Source organism: Dendrobates tinctorius, unplaced genomic scaffold (genome assembly GCF_039654945.1).
Source record: "Dendrobates tinctorius isolate UK_male_01 unplaced genomic scaffold, ASM3965494v1 ptg000060l, whole genome shotgun sequence".
NCBI classification, from domain to species: Eukaryota; Metazoa; Chordata; class Amphibia; order Anura; family Dendrobatidae; genus Dendrobates; species Dendrobates tinctorius.
This window is the reverse complement of record NW_027361728.1, coordinates 63,465,711-63,486,756: the sequence shown is the minus strand read 5'-3', so window position 1 is coordinate 63,486,756 and position 21,046 is coordinate 63,465,711. Positions and strand designations below refer to the sequence as shown.

General features: G+C 42.7%; 1 protein-coding gene across 1 annotated transcript in view; it reads left to right on the top strand.

The window, feature by feature from the left end:
* KCNAB1 (potassium voltage-gated channel subfamily A regulatory beta subunit 1) overlaps window positions 1-21,046 on the top strand; it is a 330,599-nt gene that overhangs the window by 270,834 nt on the left and 38,719 nt on the right. The window contains exon 9 of the mRNA XM_073579010.1: window positions 18,802-18,887. Within this exon, the coding sequence (XP_073435111.1) occupies window positions 18,802-18,887 (86 nt within the window). The remainder of the gene's footprint in view (window positions 1-18,801; window positions 18,888-21,046) is intronic.

Sequence of the window (21,046 nt, the reverse complement as noted above, 5' to 3'; positions counted from 1 at the left end):
CCCCGAGAGGCCCATACAGACCACCGACAGCTTGCACAGGCCCCCGGCAGGCCTGCACAGGCCCCCCGAGAGGCCCATACAGACCACCGACAGCCGGCACAGGCCCCCGGCAGGCCCCCGAGAGGCCTATACAGACCACCGACAGCCGACACAGGCCCCCGGCAAGCCGGCACAGGCCCCCGAGAGGCCCATACAGACCACCGACAGCCGTCACAGGCCCCCGGCAGGCCGGCACAGGCCCCTGAGAGGCCCGTACAGACCACAGAGAGGCCCGTACAGACCCCGCCCACACACACAGACCCGCACAGTGTCTGCCCACGCACCGCCCACACTCTTCCCCCGAACAGGCTGTACAAGGCAAGAGAGGGGTTTTTCCAATTCCGATATTTATGTCCCATTGACTTGAATGGGACTTCCAGGATCGGAATCGGCGATACCCGATACTTTTTTTTAGATCTGCCGATCCATTCAGATACAATATTTTTCAGTATCGGGTGGTATCGCTCAACACTAGTCGTAACCATTACACATCACACTAGTAACAGTCGTAACCATTACACATTACACTGGTAACACTGATAACCATTACACATCACACTGGTAACATTGGTAACCATTACACATCATACTGGGATTGCCTCCTTCATATAAAATAATCTCTAGAGGCAGAACTATCTTCCAGGCAGTGTCCTCTCCAGAGCCTGGAAGAGCTCATTTATATGAAGTGATAAAAGGTGATTTCTCAGATATGAGACATGCATGGAGGACTGTTCTCAGCAGTCTATAACCTGCCTGCCCATAGTAATAGTTTAGATAAGTCAAATGTGGTGACAGATTCCCTTTAATAGAAAAGAGCATGTAAGCACTATGCATTTTCACCTACCAGTAGCAGTAAATTGGAAAGTGGCTTGTTGCAAGGTCCTTCCAATTATACGCATTTTTAAAAATAGGAACCCCTTAATATGAATCCTTTAATGGGAACCTTTAAATTACTCATTTATTAGCACTGATTGTCTCAAAGTCCATGTATGGACCACGATGCAGCGACCAGCCATATGTCTTCTGAGTGAAATAATAAATAGCCTCACAGGCATATACAGTATAAAGTTATTGAGTTTGGGCCAGATGATCTGCTATGGGTCAATACTCAGATCTTGAAGCATGGATGTTTTAATTTGGCCTAAGTGTAATGAGCTCTGCACCTGTATGTCTAGAATAGTTGTATCTCCTGAGCTTTGTATTACATGACTGAGCACAAATTTAGAAACCTTGAAGAATTACTACAGAAAGTATGCTGAATAATTCTATAACTTTTTGTAACACAAAGTGTAATATTCGTAGCTGAAACCATAATATCCCCTTAAGTCACCACCTTTCCATTAAAAAGCATAGTGTAGTAATGCGGCTCTTGTGGCTTGTAGGCTAACAAGACAAAATGCTTCAATCTATTTTCTCATTTCATTGAGGAATTCTTTACTGCAATGCAGCATTAGCGAAACCGAGACCTGCAGTGTACTGTATATTGGGTTGTAAGTGCAGAGTATTACATCTATAGCCTGCCCAAATTCCTGGAGCCAGGCACCCAGAGCACTCTAGAGGGAGTCTGCCAGCCCAAACGGACAGTATAAGCTAAGTACATAGCCTTACAGAGCATATATTTCCAAGAAAAAGTACATTTTTACTGTTGTGCTAAAATATGCTGATTAGTGTACTTGGTGCACCCTTGGTGTGGCCAAGAGGTTCAACGCATCTTTCAGCCCACTGGTTTTGCATGCCCCCACCTCCCAAATTGTTGATTGATAAAGCTGAACTTTCTCTTCAGGCAATGCTTACTCCAAGCAAGCCAGTTCTGTCAATCACTAGTGAGGAAGGAGAGGCATGCCAAATCTGTTGACTGAATCACACTGAGCCTCTTGGCCGCATCCAGGGTGCACTGACATTCTTAAAGAGAACCTGTCACAACAATTTAGCATGTTAAAGACATGGCTATAATGGCTCTGTCCTACAGAGTCAATAGATACCTTTAGTGAAGAAATCCGCTTTGTGGTTGATCTTTAATCTGCATTTGAAGTAAGTTTGGATATAATAACCTTTTGGTGCACAGTAGCAGAACTGTGGGTAGAGTTTTCAGCTTTGCCCTGGATCCACCTCCTGCCTCTGGTGTTTGTATCTGCCTAATTTTTTAAAGTTGTGTCAGTGCCGTCCTTCCTGCAGCACATACAGTGGGGCAAAAAAGTATTTAGTCAATCAGCAATAGTGCAAGTTCCACCACTTAAAAAGATGAGAGGCGTCTGTAATTTACATCATAGGTAGACCTCAACTATGGGAGACAAACTGAGAAAAAAAAAAATCCAGAAAATCACATTGTCTGTTTTTTTTTCATTTTATTTGCATATTATGGTGGAAAATAAGTATTTGGTCAGAAACAAGCAATCAAGATTTCTGGCTCTCACAGACCTGTAACTTCTTCTTTAAGAGTCTCCTCTTTCCTCCACTCATTACCTGTAGTAATGGCACCTGTTTAAACTTGTTATCAGTATAAAAAGACACCTGTGCACACCCTCAAACAGTCTGACTCCAAACTCCACCATGGTGAAGACCAAAGAGCTGTCAAAGGACACCAGAAACAAAATTGTAGCCCTGCACCAGGCTGGGAAGACTGAATCTGCAATAGCCAACCAGCTTGGAGTGAAGAAATCAACTGTGGGAGCAATAATTAGAAAATGGAAGACATACAAGACCACTGATAATCTCCCTCGATCTGGTGCTCCACGCAAAATCCCACCCCGTGGGGTCAGAATGATCACAAGAACGGTGAGCAAAAATCCCAGAACCACGCGGGGGGACCTAGTGAATGAACTGCAGAGAGCTGGGACCAATGTAACAAGGCCTACCATAAGTAACACACTACGCCACCATGGACTCAGATCCTGCAGTGCCAGACGTGTCCCACTGCTTAAGCCTGTACATGTCCGGGCCCGTCTGAAGTTTGCTAGAGAGCATTTGGATGATCCAGAGGAGTTTTGGGAGAATGTCCTATGGTCTGATGAAACCAAACTGGAACTGTTTGGTAGAAACACAACTTGTCGTGTTTGGAGGAAAAAGAATACTGAGTTGCATCCATCAAACACCATACCTACTGTAAAGCATGGTGGTGGAAACATCATGCTTTGGGGCTGTTTCTCTGCAAAGGGGCCAGGACGACTGATCCGGGTACATGAAAGAATGAATGGGGCCATGTATCGTGAGATTTTGAGTGCAAACCTCCTTCCATCAGCAAGGGCATTGAAGATGAAACGTGGCTGGGTCTTTCAACATGACAATGATCCAAAGCACACCGCCAGGGCAACGAAGGAGTGGCTTCGTAAGAAGCATTTCAAGGTCCTGGAGTGGCCTAGCCAGTCTCCAGATCTCAACCCTATAGAAAACCTTTGGAGGGAGTTGAAAGTCCGTGTTGCCAAGCGAAAAGCCAAAAACATCACTGCTCTAGAGGAGATCTGCATGGAGGAATGGGCCAACATACCAACAACAGTGTGTGGCAACCTTGTGAAGACTTACAGAAAACGTTTGACCTCTGTCATTGCCAACAAAGGATATATCACAAAGTATTGAGATGAAATTTTGTTTCTGACCAAATACTTATTTTCCACCATAATATGCAAATAAAATGAAAAAAAAACAGACAATGTGATTTTCTGGATTTTTTTTTCTCAGTTTGTCTCCCATAGTTGAGGTCTACCTATGATGTAAATTACAGACGCCTCTCATCTTTTTAAGTGGTGGAACTTGCACTATTGCTGACTGACTAAATACTTTTTTGCCCCACTGTATGCAGATTCATTCTTCCAGTGGTCTTCAGTACAATGGCGGCGATTGTAACGCATGCTCAAATTGAAATCTTGGCTTGTCATTGAGCCAAGATCTCATTCTGCTGTGCTGCCATCTCTGGGAGATGAATCTGGGCAAGCACTGCCTGTGGCAAGGACGGAGCGGGTGTGAACTGTAGAAAATGAGGCAGATACAAACACCATAGGCAGACAGAGGGGCTGGGGCAGAGTCGAAAGCCCTACTCACAGGCCCGACCCTACGCACTGAAAGGTTATTACACCCAAACTTTGAATGCTCATTACAGATCAACTAGAATGTAGATTTCTTCACTAAAGGTATCTATTGAATCTGTATAACAGCGCCATTACGGCCATGACTTTATTTTAGCATGCTAAATCGTGATGACAGGTTCTATTTAATTAGCATGTCTGATTAATCTTCAGTTTCTGTAGAAAGGAGGCAACGATTAGAGCACTAAAAGTGACATTTTTATAGGCGCTATATCTCCTACAGGGCTATACGCTTTTTATATACTGTCCTTTTGGGCTGACAGCATCTCTTTACAATACTCTAGCACTGATCTTTTAGGACGCCTTTACATTTATATCTTATTCGATCCTAAGTTTGACAAAACATTTTTGGGATGTAACCCCTTTACAGTGTGTGCTCTCAATCACAGGCAAATACAGTCTCAGCATTTCGGGGGTGAAAAATCCCGGCGGTAATCCTCTATCATTCTCCTGTCACAGACTCATGAAGACCTCCGATGTAGATGAGAGAAATAATATGCAAAGTGATGAGAATTGATTTACTAGAAGCCACATCTCCTGATTTGTACACTATGTGGGATGGTGTTGGGCTGATGGAGATGCTTTAGATCACATAATCCATAACAAGCCGAGCTCTCTGCTGTCAGACAGAACTTGCGAGCGAGAAAACGCCAAGAGATGAGCAGCTTTCCAAGCCTTTTTGTGCATGTGCGCTGAAGGGGACAAATTGAAACTGATAACTTGTGTCATCCCCCCCCAAATGCTTACACATCCATCTTATGGCTGAAAGGAAGACAAATGATTGCATTAGTATTCCTAAATGCCGGAGGACCACTGCGTCAGGGGCTGCTCAATGACGACTTCTTCTTTATCTCGTCAGGAACAAATACAATTATCCTGACAAGAATTTTTTAGATTTATAGGTTCACTCGAATACTAAACATACAAAGGAGTGAAGGACTGAAAACGCTTACTATTGGAACATCTCTGAATATGCTGGCAGTAGCGACATCGATAGGAACGGTGTAGGATGTACAGGGACCGCTGTTTTTCACGAACACCTCTCCCCTTCCCACTTATTAATAAAACCTAATACAAGCGAGCTCATCTAACCGGTTTATAGTTTGTTGGTATTTTTGCAAATCTAAAAACTAGCAATTATTTATTATGCACAGGCACAACCTGAATAGTATCGCCCATAACAGCAACTGGGAGAACTGGGAATATGGAGAAGCTGCACGTCAGCATTATCATGCCCAGCGATGATGCTGAGTCTGACTTTTCTGCTTCTCTTGGGAAAACCTATCAGTATCTTTTCTATACTGTATGGAGACGATGGTGCTGATAATATCAGATAATGCCCCTGGGGAGTATGAAGAACAAATCTCATTGGGAACATCACTCTGCAGTATAATCCAATCAGCGTGGCAGGATACTCTGACATTTACACTAATTGACTGTTATATTGGGGCCCCCATGTGCTACATGCTCACAGGGGAGGGTGATGGAGAGAGCGCCTGGATGTGATAATTATCGTATTGGGAAAGGGAGAAACCTGAACTTTTACACTTTCGGGCATTGATGAGGGAGGTTATCAAAATCATGTATTGTACGAACCTTTCACAGTGAACCCTCAATCACTTGTAATACCAATAGGGACATTTGGCCTGTGACTAAGGACTTTTAGATGAGAAAGCTAGTGGTACAGGACAGATAAAGAATTGAGAGCTTTGGTTATTTTGTGCCGCATTATGTTTTTTTGTGCCATTTTGAAGATATTTTGTGCTGCTTGTATTACTGGTTTGATGCTTCTTTGCATTACGTTTTGGTATGTTATCCTGCACTCGGGTGTTTGGTGCTTTTAGGAAGGTATTTTGTGCTGCATTTTGTTTTTATATGCCATTTTGTATATTTTTTGTGCTGTTTTATATTATTGGTTTACATTTTGTGCTACATTATGGTATGTTGTGCTGCACTGGTATTTTTGGCCCTTTTAGGAAGATATTTTGTGCTACTTTGCTGCACTGCAGTGTTTTTTAGTGTTGCTGCTGATGTATGTTGTGCTGCTCTGCAGTGTTTTTTAGTGTTGCTGCGGAGGTATGTTGTGCTGCACTGCAGTGTTTTTAGTGTTGCTGCGGAGGTATGCTGTGCTACACTGCAGAGTTTGTTTTGTGTTGCAGTGGAGGTATGTTGTGCTGCACTGCAGTGTTTTTTAGTGTTGCTGCGGGAAGTATGTTATGCTGTACTACAGTGTTTTTTAGTGCTGCTGTGGAGGTATGTTTTGTTGCACTACAGTGTTCTTTAGTGTTGCTGCAGAGGTTTGTTGTGCTGCACTGCAATTTTTTTTGTGTTGCTGCAGAGGCATGTTATGCTGCACTGCAGTGTTTTTAGGTTGCTGTGGAGCTATGTTGTGCTGCACTATAGAGTTTGTTTTGTGTTGCTGTGGAGGTATGTTGTGCTGCACTGCAGTGTTTTTTAGTGTTGCTGCGGAGGTATGTTGTGCTGCACTGCAGTTTTTTTGTGTTGTTATGGAGGTATGTTATGCTGCACTGCAATGTTTTTTAGTGTAGCTGCAGAGGTGTGTTGTGCTGCACTGCAGTATTTTTTAGTGTTGTTGCCTTGTGTTGCACTGGCACTGCAGTGTTCTTTAGTGTTGCTGCAGAGGATTGTTGTGCTGCACTGCAGTGTTTTTAGGTTGCTGTGGAGCTATGTTGTGCTGCACTGTAGAGTTTGTTTTGTGTTGCTGTGGAGGTATGTTGTGCTGCACTGCAGTGTTTTTTAGTGTTGCTGTGGAGGTATGTTGTGCTGCACTGCAGTTTTTTTGTGTTGTTATGGAGGTATGTTATGCTGCACTGCAATGTTTTTTAGTGTAGCTGCAGAGGTGTGTTGGGCTGCACTGCAGTATTTTTTAGTGTTGTTGCCTTGTGTTGCACTGGCACTGCAGTGTTCTTTAGTGTTGCTGCAGAGGTTTGTTGTGCTGCATTGTGGTAATTGATTTTAATGAACTGTTCTTGGTATTATTTCATGGGTGTTTCATGGTGATTTTTATTTGCTGTTGCAGTCTAGTATTTGTTCTATGGTGAGAACTAAGAAGAAAAAGTTTGATAAGCAATGGCATTGAAAATGGTGTATAAGTTTCCAAATTTAATTTGAAAGAACTCTGATTTGATACACTGCTACATTGGATTGTTTATAGACAGTTCTTTATTGATCGGAATCATTGCCTTATTGCAGAGATTAGTATGATGAGTAGTGTTGAGCATTCCGATACCGCAAGTATCGGGTATCGGCCGATACTTGCTGTATCGGAATTCCGATACCGACATCCGATATTTTTTCAATATCGGGCATCGGCATCGGAATCGGAAGTTCAAAGTTGATTGATTTGACAGCCGAAATGACGTCATCATGATGCGTGGTGTGTGCGCATCATGATGCACCGTCATTTCGGGCCTTCCGGGGGTCTCTGCCGACCTGCCGGGGGGCTGTGCCGGCCTGCCGGGGGGCTGTGCTGATGTCCGGGGGTCTGTGCAAGCATCGTCCGATAGGACTACAAGTCCCATCTGGCGATGCCTGCTACCATGACAGTGATTGACACATTAGCCAATGATGGGACAGTAGTAGTCCCATCATCCGGCTAATGTGTTAAATGTTTAAAAAAAAAAAAAATACTACATACATACTATATACATACTACATGCATGCTACATACATACTACATGCATGCTACATACATACTACATGCTACATATATACTACATACATACTACATATATACTACATGCATGCTACATACATACTACATGCATGCTACATACATGCATCATACATACTACATGCTACATACATAATACATACTACATATATGCATCATACATACTACATGCTACATACATACTACATACATACTACATGCATGCTACATACATACTGCATGCATGCTACATACATACTGCATGCATGCTACATACATACTGCATGCATGCTACATACATACTGCATGCATGCTACATACATACTACATGCATGCTACATACATACTACATGCATGCTACATACATACTACATGCATGCTACATGCATGCTACATACATACTACATACATACTACATGCATGCTACATACATACTACATGCATGCTACATACATACTACATGCATGCTACATACATACTACATGCATGCTACATACATACTACATGCTACATACATACTACATACATACTACATGCATGCTACATACTACATGCATGCTACATACATACTACATGCATGCTACATACATACTACATGCTACATATATACTACATACATACTACATGCATGCTACATGCTACATACATACTACATGCATGCTACATACAATACATTCATACAATACATACATAGACATACAGTACATATAACATAGAGTAACATACTTACCAATACTTGTCACATTGTTCCCCGAAGCCATTGTCTTTTACGGAATAAATATTAACATAACAAACCACAAAAATACTCACCCATGATCCAAAGCAGTCCACGAGTGTGTCCCACGACGATCTTGGGTAGAGAACTGCAGCATCAGCTGATGCTGCCGCTCTCTACGGGCTGCAGGAATCCAATGACGGAAGGTAGGTATCCTTCCGCACTGTATTCCTCCGCCACTTAAAAAAAAAAAGTCCCTAGTCTCACTTTATGCCATTGCTGCGTGGGAAATTCCCATACATATGTATGTAGTATGTATGTAGCATGTAGTATGTATGTAGCATGCATGTAGTATGTATGTAGTATGTATGTAGTATGTATGTAGCATGCATGTAGTATGTAGCATGTATGTAGTATGCATGTAGTATATATGTAGTATGTATGTAGTATGTATTTAGCATGTAGTATGTATGTAGCATGCATGTAGTATGTAGCATGCATGTAGTATGTAGCATGCATGTAGTATGTATGTAGCATGCATGTAGTATGTAGCATGCATGTAGTATGTATGTAGCATGCATGCAGTATGTATGTAGCATGCATGCAGTATGTATGTAGTATGTATGTAGCATGTAGTATGTAGCATGCATGTAGTATATATGTAGTATGTATGTAGTGTATGTATGTAGTATATATGTAGCATGTAGTATGTATGTAGCATGCATGTAGTATGTAGCATGTATGTAGTATGCATGTAGTATATATGTAGTATGTATGTTGCATGCATGTAGTATATATGTAGTATGAATGTAGCATGTATGTAGTATGTAGCATGTATGTAGCATGCATGTAGTATGCATGTTGCATGTAGTATATATGTAGTATGTATGTTACATGTAGTATGCATGTTGTATGTATGTAGCATGTAATTTTTTTTTTTTTTTTTTACATTCAACACATTAGCCGGATGATGGGACTACTACTGTCCCATCATTGGCTAATGTGTCAATCACTGTCATGGTAGCAGGCATCGCCCGATGGGACTTGTAGTCCCATCGGACGATGCCTGCACAGACCCCCGAAGCCTGCACAGACCACCGGCAGGCCGGCACAGCCCCCCGGCAGGCCGGCACAGACCACCGGCAGGCCGGCACAGCCCCCCGGCAGGCCGGCACAGACCACCGGAGCCTGCACAGACCCCCTGGCAGGCAGGCACAGTCCCCCGAAAGGCCCGTACAGACCCCAGAGAGGCTGTACAAGGCAAAAATAGGGTTTTTCTTATTCCGATACCGGAAGTCCCATAGACTTGAATGGGACTTCCGGTATCGGAATCGGCGATACCGATAATTTTTTTTTAAGATCGGCCGATCCATTCCGATCCGATACTTTGAAGTATCGGACGGTATCGCTCAACTCTAATGATGAGTCATCACATTTTATATAGGTTTGGACTTGGGCTTTGTGAGAACAGTCATGGATGGCATAGTCTCCCAGCACAGACTTTCAGAGTAAGCTGTAATGTGATAATGTGAACAGACATGATAACAGGAATAGCCAGAACAATCAATTGGCCAGGGCTCAAGCAAAGGATTTACTACATTTCTCAGTTGGCTGTCCTTAGCAAAGCATGAGTGACAGCTACAAAACCTCTCTCTCATAAGGGCATCTCAGCTACTCCACTGCAAGGCTGAACTGATGACAGCGCCTTTGTTAAAAATCATGGGGGGCAGGCGTGAAGATCAGGAAACCAGGAGCAGGGTGAATTACACCCTGTGTACAGTGCTTTGCTTTACATAAGGCATGCTTGAAGCAAATAACCGGCAGGTGATCTAAACCATGTGTGCACGCCGCATATGCTGCAGTCAGAAAGAGGAAAATGAAACTGTGTCCGACAGCGTCTGACTGGTTCACTAGCAAGACCAGTTTTATACAAAGTGGGGCCCTGGGTAAAAGTTTAGAGTGGGGCCCCAAATACAATCAACCAGAAACACTTAGGTTGCATTTACGTGATCTGAGTTCAGGCCGTTAAGTGAGCGCGATTGACAATACTGAAGTCGTTCAGCACTTGTCTCCCAGCCGCTTACACGGGTTGAAAAAAAATAATGCCCTCAGAACAATCATTAATAGATCAATCTGTCCCCATACAGTATCCTTTTAGTAGGCAGCACTTCTGCAGTTTACACCTGTGATGTGCTGCTGAGAACAGTGATTTTTGTACCACCATAAACAATCCAATCACCCGATGAATGAGTAGCATTTTGCTCTTTCTTTGGGTGATTACCAACATGTTTACATCTATGAACTCTCGTATGTGCAGCCAGGATTTATAATTTGATACTACATATACACACACTATGTGACACATGCGCTGTATGTTACCCATACATAGCACACACACATGAATGCACAGAGCACATACATAGAACACATGCACACATGTATACACAGAGCACATACATACATATAGACATATGTACTCGTATATACACAGATACACAGAGCAGCTTTATACAGACACATGCATGACAGAGCACATTCATACATATATGCGCTCCCCCGTTCATTTAGGGCCCCGGTGTGACGAGTGATTATGTCATCCCTGGTCGTTGCAGCGAGCCAGGTCTGCGTGTGTGCACCCCTCCCTAAGCTTTTAACCCCTTCATGTACATGTACGGCGCATGTCGTGTCCCTCTTTTTGATGTGGGCTCCGGCACTGAGCCCAAATCTTTCCCGGCATTTGTCAGCTGTTTTGAACAGCTGACATGTGACCCTAACAGCCACGGGTGGAGTAGCGATCCACCCACAGCTGTTAATTTTTTAATGCCACTGTAAATCTCTGACAGCGGAATTTAATGCGATCGCGCTGGAAGCTCGTCACTAATCTCGCCCATCGGCACCCGTGTCACTTGACCGGGGGTCGCCGATGGGTTGGCATGACAACCCAAGGTCTGCAGGAGACCCCTGTGGTTGTCAAGGTCGGATTGCCATGAGCACCAGCAAGTGATTATTTCTGCTACAAACAGGCGATCTGATCATAGCCTGTGTGTAGCAGAGGCAATCGGACAACTGCAGCTTCTAGTCTCCCATAGAGACTATTGAAGCATGCAAAAAGTTAAAAAAATGGTTTTTTTAAATGTTAAAAAATATATAAAAGTTCAAATCACCCCCCCATTTGCCCTATTCAAAATAAAATAATATTTAAAAAAAATACCCAAATTTGGTATCGCCACATTCAGAATCGCCCGATCTATCAAGCTATAAAAAGAGTTAATCCGTATGGTAAATTGCTTAGCGAAAAAAAGTCAAAACGCTAGAATTTCGTTTGGTCGACGCAACATTGCGTTAAAATGAAATAAAAGACAATCAAAAGATCGTATCCACTCCAAAATGGTATTATTTAAAACATCAGCTTGGCATGCATAAAAGTAAGCCCTCACCCAACCCCAGAACATGAAAAATGGAGATCCTATGGGTCTCAGAAAATTACGCATTTTCTTTACCATTTAAATAAAAAGCAACATATACATGTTTGGTATCTACAAACTCATAATGACCTCGAGAATCATAATGTCAGGTCAGTTTTCGCATTTGGTAAACATGGTAAAAATAAAATTCAAAAAACAGTTGTGGAATTGCACTTTTTTTGCAATTTCACCGCACTTAAAAATGCTATCGGGGTACATCAGGGCTCAGTCCTTGGCCCCCTTCTCTTCTCTTTCTACACGGCCCCAATTGGACAGGCCATCAGCAGATTTGGCTTTCAGGACCATCTTTATGCTGATGACACACAACTATACACGTCATTCCCCTACCTTACCCCTGCTGTACTACAGAATGCCAGTGACTGTCTGTCCGCAGTCTCCAACATCATGTCCACGCTCTATCTGAAACTCAACCTCTCCAAAACTGAACTTCTTCTGCTCCCGCTGTCTACTAACCTCCCTAAATCTGATATTTCCCTCTCCGTGGATGGCACCATAATAACACCCCGGCAGCAGGTGCGCTGTCTGGGTGTTATATTTGACACAAATCTCTACTTCACATCCCATATACAATCTCTTGCCCACTCTTGCCACTCACATCTAAAGAACATCTCTAGAATCCACCCTATTGTCACCATGGAAACAACAAAACCCCTCACTGTAACACTGATCCATTCCCGCCTGGATTACCGCAACGCTCTATTAATTGGCCTCCCTGTTACTCGACTATCCCCTCTCCAGTCCATACTTAATGCAGCAGCCAGGGTCATCTATCTGGCTAATCGGTACTCTGACGCATCCGCTCTTCGCTAGTCCTTACACTGGCTGCCCATTCATTATAGGATCCAATTCAAAGTACTTGTTCTCACCCACAAAGCTCTCCACAGTGCAGCACCCCCCCAAATCTCCTCCCTCATTTCTGTCTATCGGCCTAACCGACCGCTGCGCTCTGCAAATGACTTTCGACTAACCTCTGCACAAATCCATACCTCCCACTCCCGACTCCAAGACTTCTCCCGGGCTGCGCCAATCCTCTGGAATGCTCTACCCCAAGAAATTAGGACTATCCACAATTTGCATAGATTTAGGCGCTCCCTCAAAACACATTTGTTCAGAGTAGCCTATCATTTTCAATAATCAAAATCATTCTATGTGTAAGTGTGCATGTGTAGCCCATTCACTATCTCCATCCATCCCTCACTCCCTCAAGATGGCTGGACCATCATTGTAAATACACACCTGTACTTTATATCGTTCAAAAGTTCAACTCGTCCCACAAAAAAAAGCCCTCACCTGGCCATATTGATGGAAAAATAAAAAATGTATGGCTCTGGGAAGAAGGGGAGCGAAAAACAGAAACGCAAAAACGAAAAAAGGGCTGTGGTGTGAAGGATTTAGAGGGCCTGTGCCCCTAAAAACATTTTTTTGTTTGTTTTGGTTTTCTTTTTTTTCTCTCTCAGGCCACCGGGCATTTCACCGATACCCTGACAGGCCAATCCGACCATGTATACAATCTATATGGCTGCACTTCTTGTTATCAATTGTCTCTGTACTCACTATCACTCTCTGTGAGAGCTGTGTATGTGTGAACCAGAAGTTGAAGCATTAGGCCAAGTTTAAAAACTCTATGTATTTTACACAGGGATCATTTTGACATCAGTATTTTTCACGTAAGAGAAAACCAGACTGACTTTTTTTCATCAGACTTTGGAGTTTGATCAGAGCTTAGTCCCAATGTCAACAGTTTTTCTCCTATGTGGAAAGAAAAAAAAAGTTTCTTCACTTTCTCCTTTCTGACAGTTCGTGAAAATCAGACCACACTCAGCTGTCATCCGATTGCTGTCCGATTTCTTTCATGTACTGTGAGGTAGTGCTGTCATTCAAGGTTGGGGGACACTCGCTTGGCAGCAAATAAATCACATCCGGTACGGGTTTTCCATAAAACCATATCAGTCCGTGCGGTTTATTATTCAGCATAAACCAAAGGAAGCACCACAAAGTTCATATCAGCATAGCGTCCATTATATAGGCTATTCAGCCTCATCATTATCTCACCCGTCAGGGTTCCTTATGCGGCTTCACCATCGCACACGTTAGTTCCCTCCAGGGAGCTCTCAGGCACACATCGCCAATGCTCACACAGCCGGTCCACAGGCTGTTAGCCAGGAGATCCTTCTCCTCACGGGACCTTCCAAACTGGACCAACCAGGTCCCAGCATTCTCACATGTGACCTACCCTGGCCACCATATATGGTCCGTAGCCACGCCCACCAGGTCACATGGCTATGACCTCATCACAGGTCCTTCACCTACTCACATAGCCTTTTACTATAGGTGTTGTCAGACACACCCCTGGGTGGATTTGTAGGTAACCAGAACCCGCCCATCTCTCTAGTTACCTGACGACTTCTCCCTTATACTTAGAAACAACACCTCAGCCATGATATTGCTGGCTTCACATAAACAAGTCTCCATCTCAAAGCCACCCACTTTGAGATACATACCGTAACTATCCTTCAGGATTTTGCCACTCATCTGTTCTCTTGGGACATCCACACAGTGCCCCCTAGTGGACACAGTGGTCATTACACCACAGTACCCATAGACTTGCATTAAAAGTTTTGATCCGGCACTTGGTTCATGTACTTTTGAATGACCATAGACTATCATAGTTAAGAGTTTTAAGCTCATTCACACATCCAAGGGCTCATTTCGTTTTGCAGTTTAAATGGATAGGGCTCATATGTATAACAACATATGGGGCCATTCACATATCCTTGTTTTTTCACGTACCGAGTGTCAGATCAAAATCAGTAATGCTAGTCTATGGGTCTCATAGATCCCAAAAAAAACCACTTTCACAGATAAAAAATAAAAAAGAATTAAGATGAGCTTTGACTGGTTTGAGGAGGACTTGTGCAAAATACTTTATCACTGTTCTGCCTTCATCCACATATGACTCTGTGTGGATTCCAGCATATGGCTAAATGCTTCATCCACTCCCAGTAAAGAGACTGTATGGGTGCTTAAGTCTATATTTATTGAGATGATGTGAACAACAATGATAGATGATAATGGATGATACAATGGATGTGATTGGTGAACACAATAGTGGATGAGATCAGGTAAAAACTATAAAAAAACAGACAGTATAGTATATCAGTACTGGCAGATAACACAGCAATAATACAGGGTGCTATTACGTAGGTAAATGCAATGATGCAGGAGTATTACAGAGGTTGCACAGTACAACACATATATCTAAGCAACTTAAGCTGCAGCATTGCACTAAGGCCGGTTTCACATTAGCGCTTTTTAAGCGCACGCACGGCCGGGGGTAGCTCCGCCCCCGAGCCGGCTCTCTGCCCGGCGTGCCCGCCCCTTGCTTGTAGCGCCGCCTCCTAGCGCACAGCGGCGCCTGCGATCGGCGCACCCTATCTTTAGCATAGGGTGCGCAGATCGTGCGCAGGCCGTGCGCTAGTTGCGCTTTGACCTGCGCTGCGCACTTTTGACGGTGCGCCGTGCGCGCCAAAATCCGAAAAGTTTGATTTTGGCGCGCACGGCGCACCGTCAAAAGTGCGCAGCGCAGGTCAAAGCGCAACTAGCGCACGGCCTGCGCACGATCTGCGCACCCTATGCTAAAGATAGAGTGCGCCGATCGCAGGCGCCGCTGTGCGCTAGGAGGCGGCGCTACAAGCAAGGGGCGGGCACGCCGGGCAGAGAGCCGGCTCGGGGGCGGAGCTACCCCCGGCCGTGCGTGCGCTTAAAAAGCGCTAATGTGAAACCGGCCTAACTTGAACAGGGATGCATCTATTTAACATGCAGTGGAAAGAGCATTACAACTAGAAACACATTGCACATATTACAGGGCTGCATAATGGCTAGCTTACACAGATGCATTGCAAAAACACATAACTGTATTAAACCTTCAGCGGAATCTGCTTGACAGAAGCAGTGATTTGCAGAGAGCAGGACACGTGTGAGTACCTCAGAGATCCGGAGAGAAAATAGCTACAACTTCCTAGCCCGGGAAGCTGAAGGGGCGGTTCTAAACAGAACAACTATTAAAGGGAAAGGAGCCCCTAACTCCAAGAATAGGAAAAAGAGGACAGCTATGACATCTAATGTTCATAGCTGGAACAACACTTAAGAAATGTCTTGCTGCACATGAATGGACAGAACAATCACTTATGCCATTTCCTAAAAGTAAGGATCAAAAATAAAAATAATTGTCAAACTTCAAAAAGAAAAGTCCAGTATTCACAAGTGTAAGGAAAATTAACAAGGTTTTCTGCTAAGAACCAAACAAATCATTGTGTGGGTAACTCCCAGAGTCTGCATGATGAAAGCCTGGACTCACGCCATAAGTTAAAGCACTGCATGCAAGAATTTAGTCTCTCTTCTTAGTCTTCTCTGCCACTTGGGCTTACATTTGCTTCTTTCATGTTTGCAATTATAAATTCATAAGAATGAGCCTGCCTATCTGACTGTTTATACTGAAGCAGCTGGAATTGTGCCTATGACAGCACGAGGGGCAAGAACAACACCATGCCCGCTGCAGTCACAACACACTATCATGTGCAGCAAATGTATTTAATAATGTACAGTATGTAACCCCACATTGGAATGAGAAATCCTGAACAATTGATGTTAAAGCAGATTGGGAGTTAAATGTAGGAAAAATGTAAATGCAATTTTCCAACACACTCACCACCATTGAGTGAAAATGGCTGTAAAATTAGCAAAATCTAGAATGTCTGAAATGTATATTCATCAACATAAATAACACTCCCCCTCCCCTCTATTAAAGAATTGGTCCTCATTCAGATGTCTGGATTTTTTCTTACATACACGTTCTATTTGTGTTTTTCATGTCTTTTCTTTTTTGCAGATAGGTTATCCACAAATAAAAGAGCCATTTCTATATTTGATCAAATTTGCAGTTCAAACTCGCCCATTCAGTTGAATGGGACCATGTAAAATATAAACATCAATGTTAAGGCATCCATGTGTCCTCTTTGAGTGCTAGCCATTTCTCATGTGTAAAGGTTAGAAAATGTTTAGACGGAGGAAAGGTTCTATATTTTTTTACGGGTGGTTACGCTCCATACACTGTGCATTTTTGGCTGGAGCGGGACCTGCTGCCGGCTGATTAATTATGGTGGTGACGGAGTTGGACCTTCACCTATCTGATATCGATGACCTGTCCTGAGGATAGAGAAACAAATAAATTGTAGTAATTATCAGTAAGCAATGCTGGACATAGATCGTGTCACCGGGGCAGTAGCAGCTCAGTGACAAGTGCCGAATCTTAGGCTATGTGCCCACATAGCTTTTAGGTTGTGCAGATTAGCCTGCAGTTTTGCCCTGCGGATTCACACATCATAATGATAAGGTGTGAAACTGCAGCGGAAACCGCACAAAGAATTGACATGCTGCGGATTGTAAACCGCGGAAAAATCCGCAGCATGTGCACAGCGTTTTTTTTTTCCATAGGAAATAAAGGTACTGTACAACGCAGCAGAATCTGCTGTGGACCCGCAGGGCCAAATCCGCAGCGGATCCGCAGCAGAATCTGCAGCGTGTGCACATACCCTCAGCTGTAAATATATCAGAATTGTTGAGTTAGAAAATGCCATAAACCTGATTTTTCTAAAATTGGAAAGAGGAGACACTTTTTAACCATAAACAATTAATAATCTATAAATTTAAATGATTATGTACACAGAATTTTTGGCACCACATTTGACCACATAGAAGTGATTATTATTAAGTCAAAATAAAAATCATATATTGCAATAAGCTCAGCTGTACATTTAGAGTTCCCTTTATAACAACACTGCCCTCTGGTGCTCAAATCAGCAATAATGGTTTGATTTTTTATTTATTTTGCTTTGCTTATATAGCGCCATTATATTCCCCAACACATTACGGACATAAACTCTATGGTTCACAATATAAATTCACTATCCGAGAGAACATACAAACTGCTTGCAGATGTTGTCCTTGGTGGGATTTGACCTGAGTCCTGCAAACCAACAGCATTAACCACTGACCAAGCAGCTTCAGAGTAGCCAACACAATAAATAAATGGATAGATTAATTAATGGCAAATGCAAGCTGGTTGTAGAAGCCAGTATGTTGCCAATGCAGGTCTCATAGCTTTAGTATGTTACAAACAGAGGCATATCCAGGGGAGGGAGCCAGCACCATTGGGCCCTTGACACAGCGCTCCAATGTGTGCGAGTTACTGCCCCCTGACTAGGAGTTGGCCGTTCTCTGACCCGGCTGTCAAACTGACAGCCAGCTCACAGAAGGTGCAGAGCACTGTCTCCCAGTGATCAATTGTGCGGACACAGTATGTTATGACAACTTATTGGCGCTGTGCAATCACATGACAGGGACGCCAATCGGCTTATCTTATGACATGCTTTTGACTTGTGCGACTTAAATACCACTGTCAGAGATATCTTGTTAACAGCCGTGGGTGGATCATGGATCCTCCTGCGGCTGTTAGAGCCACATGATAGTTGATCAGATCAGCTGTCATGTGCAGGTAAAGATGTGGGCTTAGCGCTGGAGTCCACATCAAATGCACCTATACAACCAACGTCGTGAAGGGGTTAAACCGTATGCAAGGCAAGGTATTGGGTGTGAAAATTATAATATCTTTATAATTTATTATAAAATAAGTTATAATGGTGTTCTCTACTCATAAAGTGATCTGTTGTTTGTCAAGAGGTACAATATTGACATCAACCATAATGCAGATATTACATTTATGTGGAACTGTTTTTTGTCTTCGATACTTAGAAATTGTCCGAGCAATGTCCCACGTAATTAACCAAGGGATGGCCATGTACTGGGGGACGTCACGCTGGAGTGCCATGGAGATTATGGTACAGTATACACATATCGTTACTGTAAAACAATTACCAGTTCGGATGGTCACTAGAAATGGAATATAAACTAGAGTTAATATTACTAGCAATGTATGATAAAATGTTGGAGTTAATTCAAGGGACAGAAGTTTACAAGCTATTTGGTGATGTAACCTTACATGGTAGAGGATAGGTCAGTAGGTAGAAAGGTTGTAGTCTTGTTTGTTGTTAATGTTGCCACACAGGAGTTGTGCGTAATTTAGTATTAATTTGGTTCCTAAAAACCCAGAGTCTTAGGGCATTACTAAAAAAAGGCATGAAAGTTAAAGTATGGGAAGGATTAGCTTCAAATAAGAAAAATAAAAGTCATGCTCACCTTACTGACTTCTGGTCACTCCAGTGCTGATGCTTTCCGGTTCCATGCCGGTATCTTTTTCCTATTTTAACAAGGAAGAGACCTATGGAGTATCCAGGAAGAGTTGGTATGTGAGTGATAGGGAATTGGTAAGGTAAGTTTGACTTCTTTTGTTATTTCCTAACCCTCTTAGGCATTAAAAAAAAAAATTCTTACACAGACGGTCCCATTGAATGCAGTGTAAATTTTCAAACCTGGATAAATAAATTGCAGTTCTTAAAGGGAATCTGTCAGCAGTTTTTTGCTATGTAATGTGAAGATGGCATTAAGTAGGGCCAGAGACACTGATTTTAGCAATATGTCACTTATAAGGCTGTGTGGTGTTGTTTACATACAATGAATATTTTATCACCAGAATAATATCACTGCCCAGACTAGCTCTCTCCTGCTAAGTGGTCCAACCCCACCCCCTCCTGTGATAAGCAGCTCACTGTCATTAGACAATTTACACACAAAGCCATGGTGTGGGCGAGGTTAGCTTTCTGAGCCCTGCTACATGCTACATCTAAAAACTCTGTCACAACTGCGGCATCTAATAAAGTAGGTGACACATCACTGGAATCAGGGTCTCTTTTCCTATCTTATGCTTTCAGATGAGGTAGCAAACACCTGGTAACATATTCCCTTTGAATGGCTATTCCTACAATTGAAAGTTATCCTACTTGGATAGGAGACTTGCTGATCTCTGGGGATTCTATAGCTGGTACCCTCAGTGATTTTCAAGAATGAAGCTCTATGAGAAATAGCTGAGCACTATACTCGTCTTTCTCTGGTAGTCTCTTAGAAAATATAGACGTCCAGTCTGCACATTTACAAAATTCATAAAAAGGCTATCCAGGGATCTTTACCTAAATAGTTAACTATTTCGCATTAAACTTTATGTTTTATATATAAAGGGGAAAGTTGATGCAGCAGATATTAGGTATTGGGTGGAGTTACCCTGTCAATTGAGTTATTTAGGTGTGTTGTAATTGTGTATTTTTCATACTACAGTCATTTGGTTTATAGGTAAAATATGAAAAATATAGATCATCTGGAAAAGGGAAGACTTCTGTGTCATAATATTTCTCATGGTATACAATCCCAATTCCAAAAAAGTTGGGACTCTGTGTAAAGCTACTTTTACACATGCTGTTTTTTTTGCGGCCCATTTTTGCAGCGACTTTTGCGGTCTCCTGCAAAAATGGGACACAAAAAACCTTCTCGGATCGCTTTTTTTCCCTGTTATAACAAATAGCAGGGAAAGAACGGTGATCCGCAAATACAGTGTACCACAAAAACAAGCAAACGTTGTTTTTGCGCCAGCATCGAAATGCATTGCGGCCGTGTCCGTAAGCCGTGAAAAATATCGAGCAAGCTCGATATTTTTCCATGGCTGCAAATATGGCCCTCACGGCCATACGGAGCATGGCCCTCCTACTAATTTTTGTGGGCCGATTTTGCAGCCCCACAGAAATCTATTCGGCAAGTGTAAAACCAGCCTAAGATGTAAAGAAAACAGGAATGCAATGATTTGAAATCTGTTATAGCCAGATCTTATTTACAGCACAACGTAGAACACAGATTAGTAGTTGAAAGTTAGACATTTCTCCATTTCATTTAAAAAAATAACTCATTTAGAAATTAATGTCAGCAACACATCTAAAAAAAAACCTAAGATATCAACAAAATAAGCAAATACCCTGAAGTAAATGAATAGCAATATTTCATGAAAAAAATAGGGTGCTTAGTTAACATGATTTTGATTAAAAAAACAAACAAA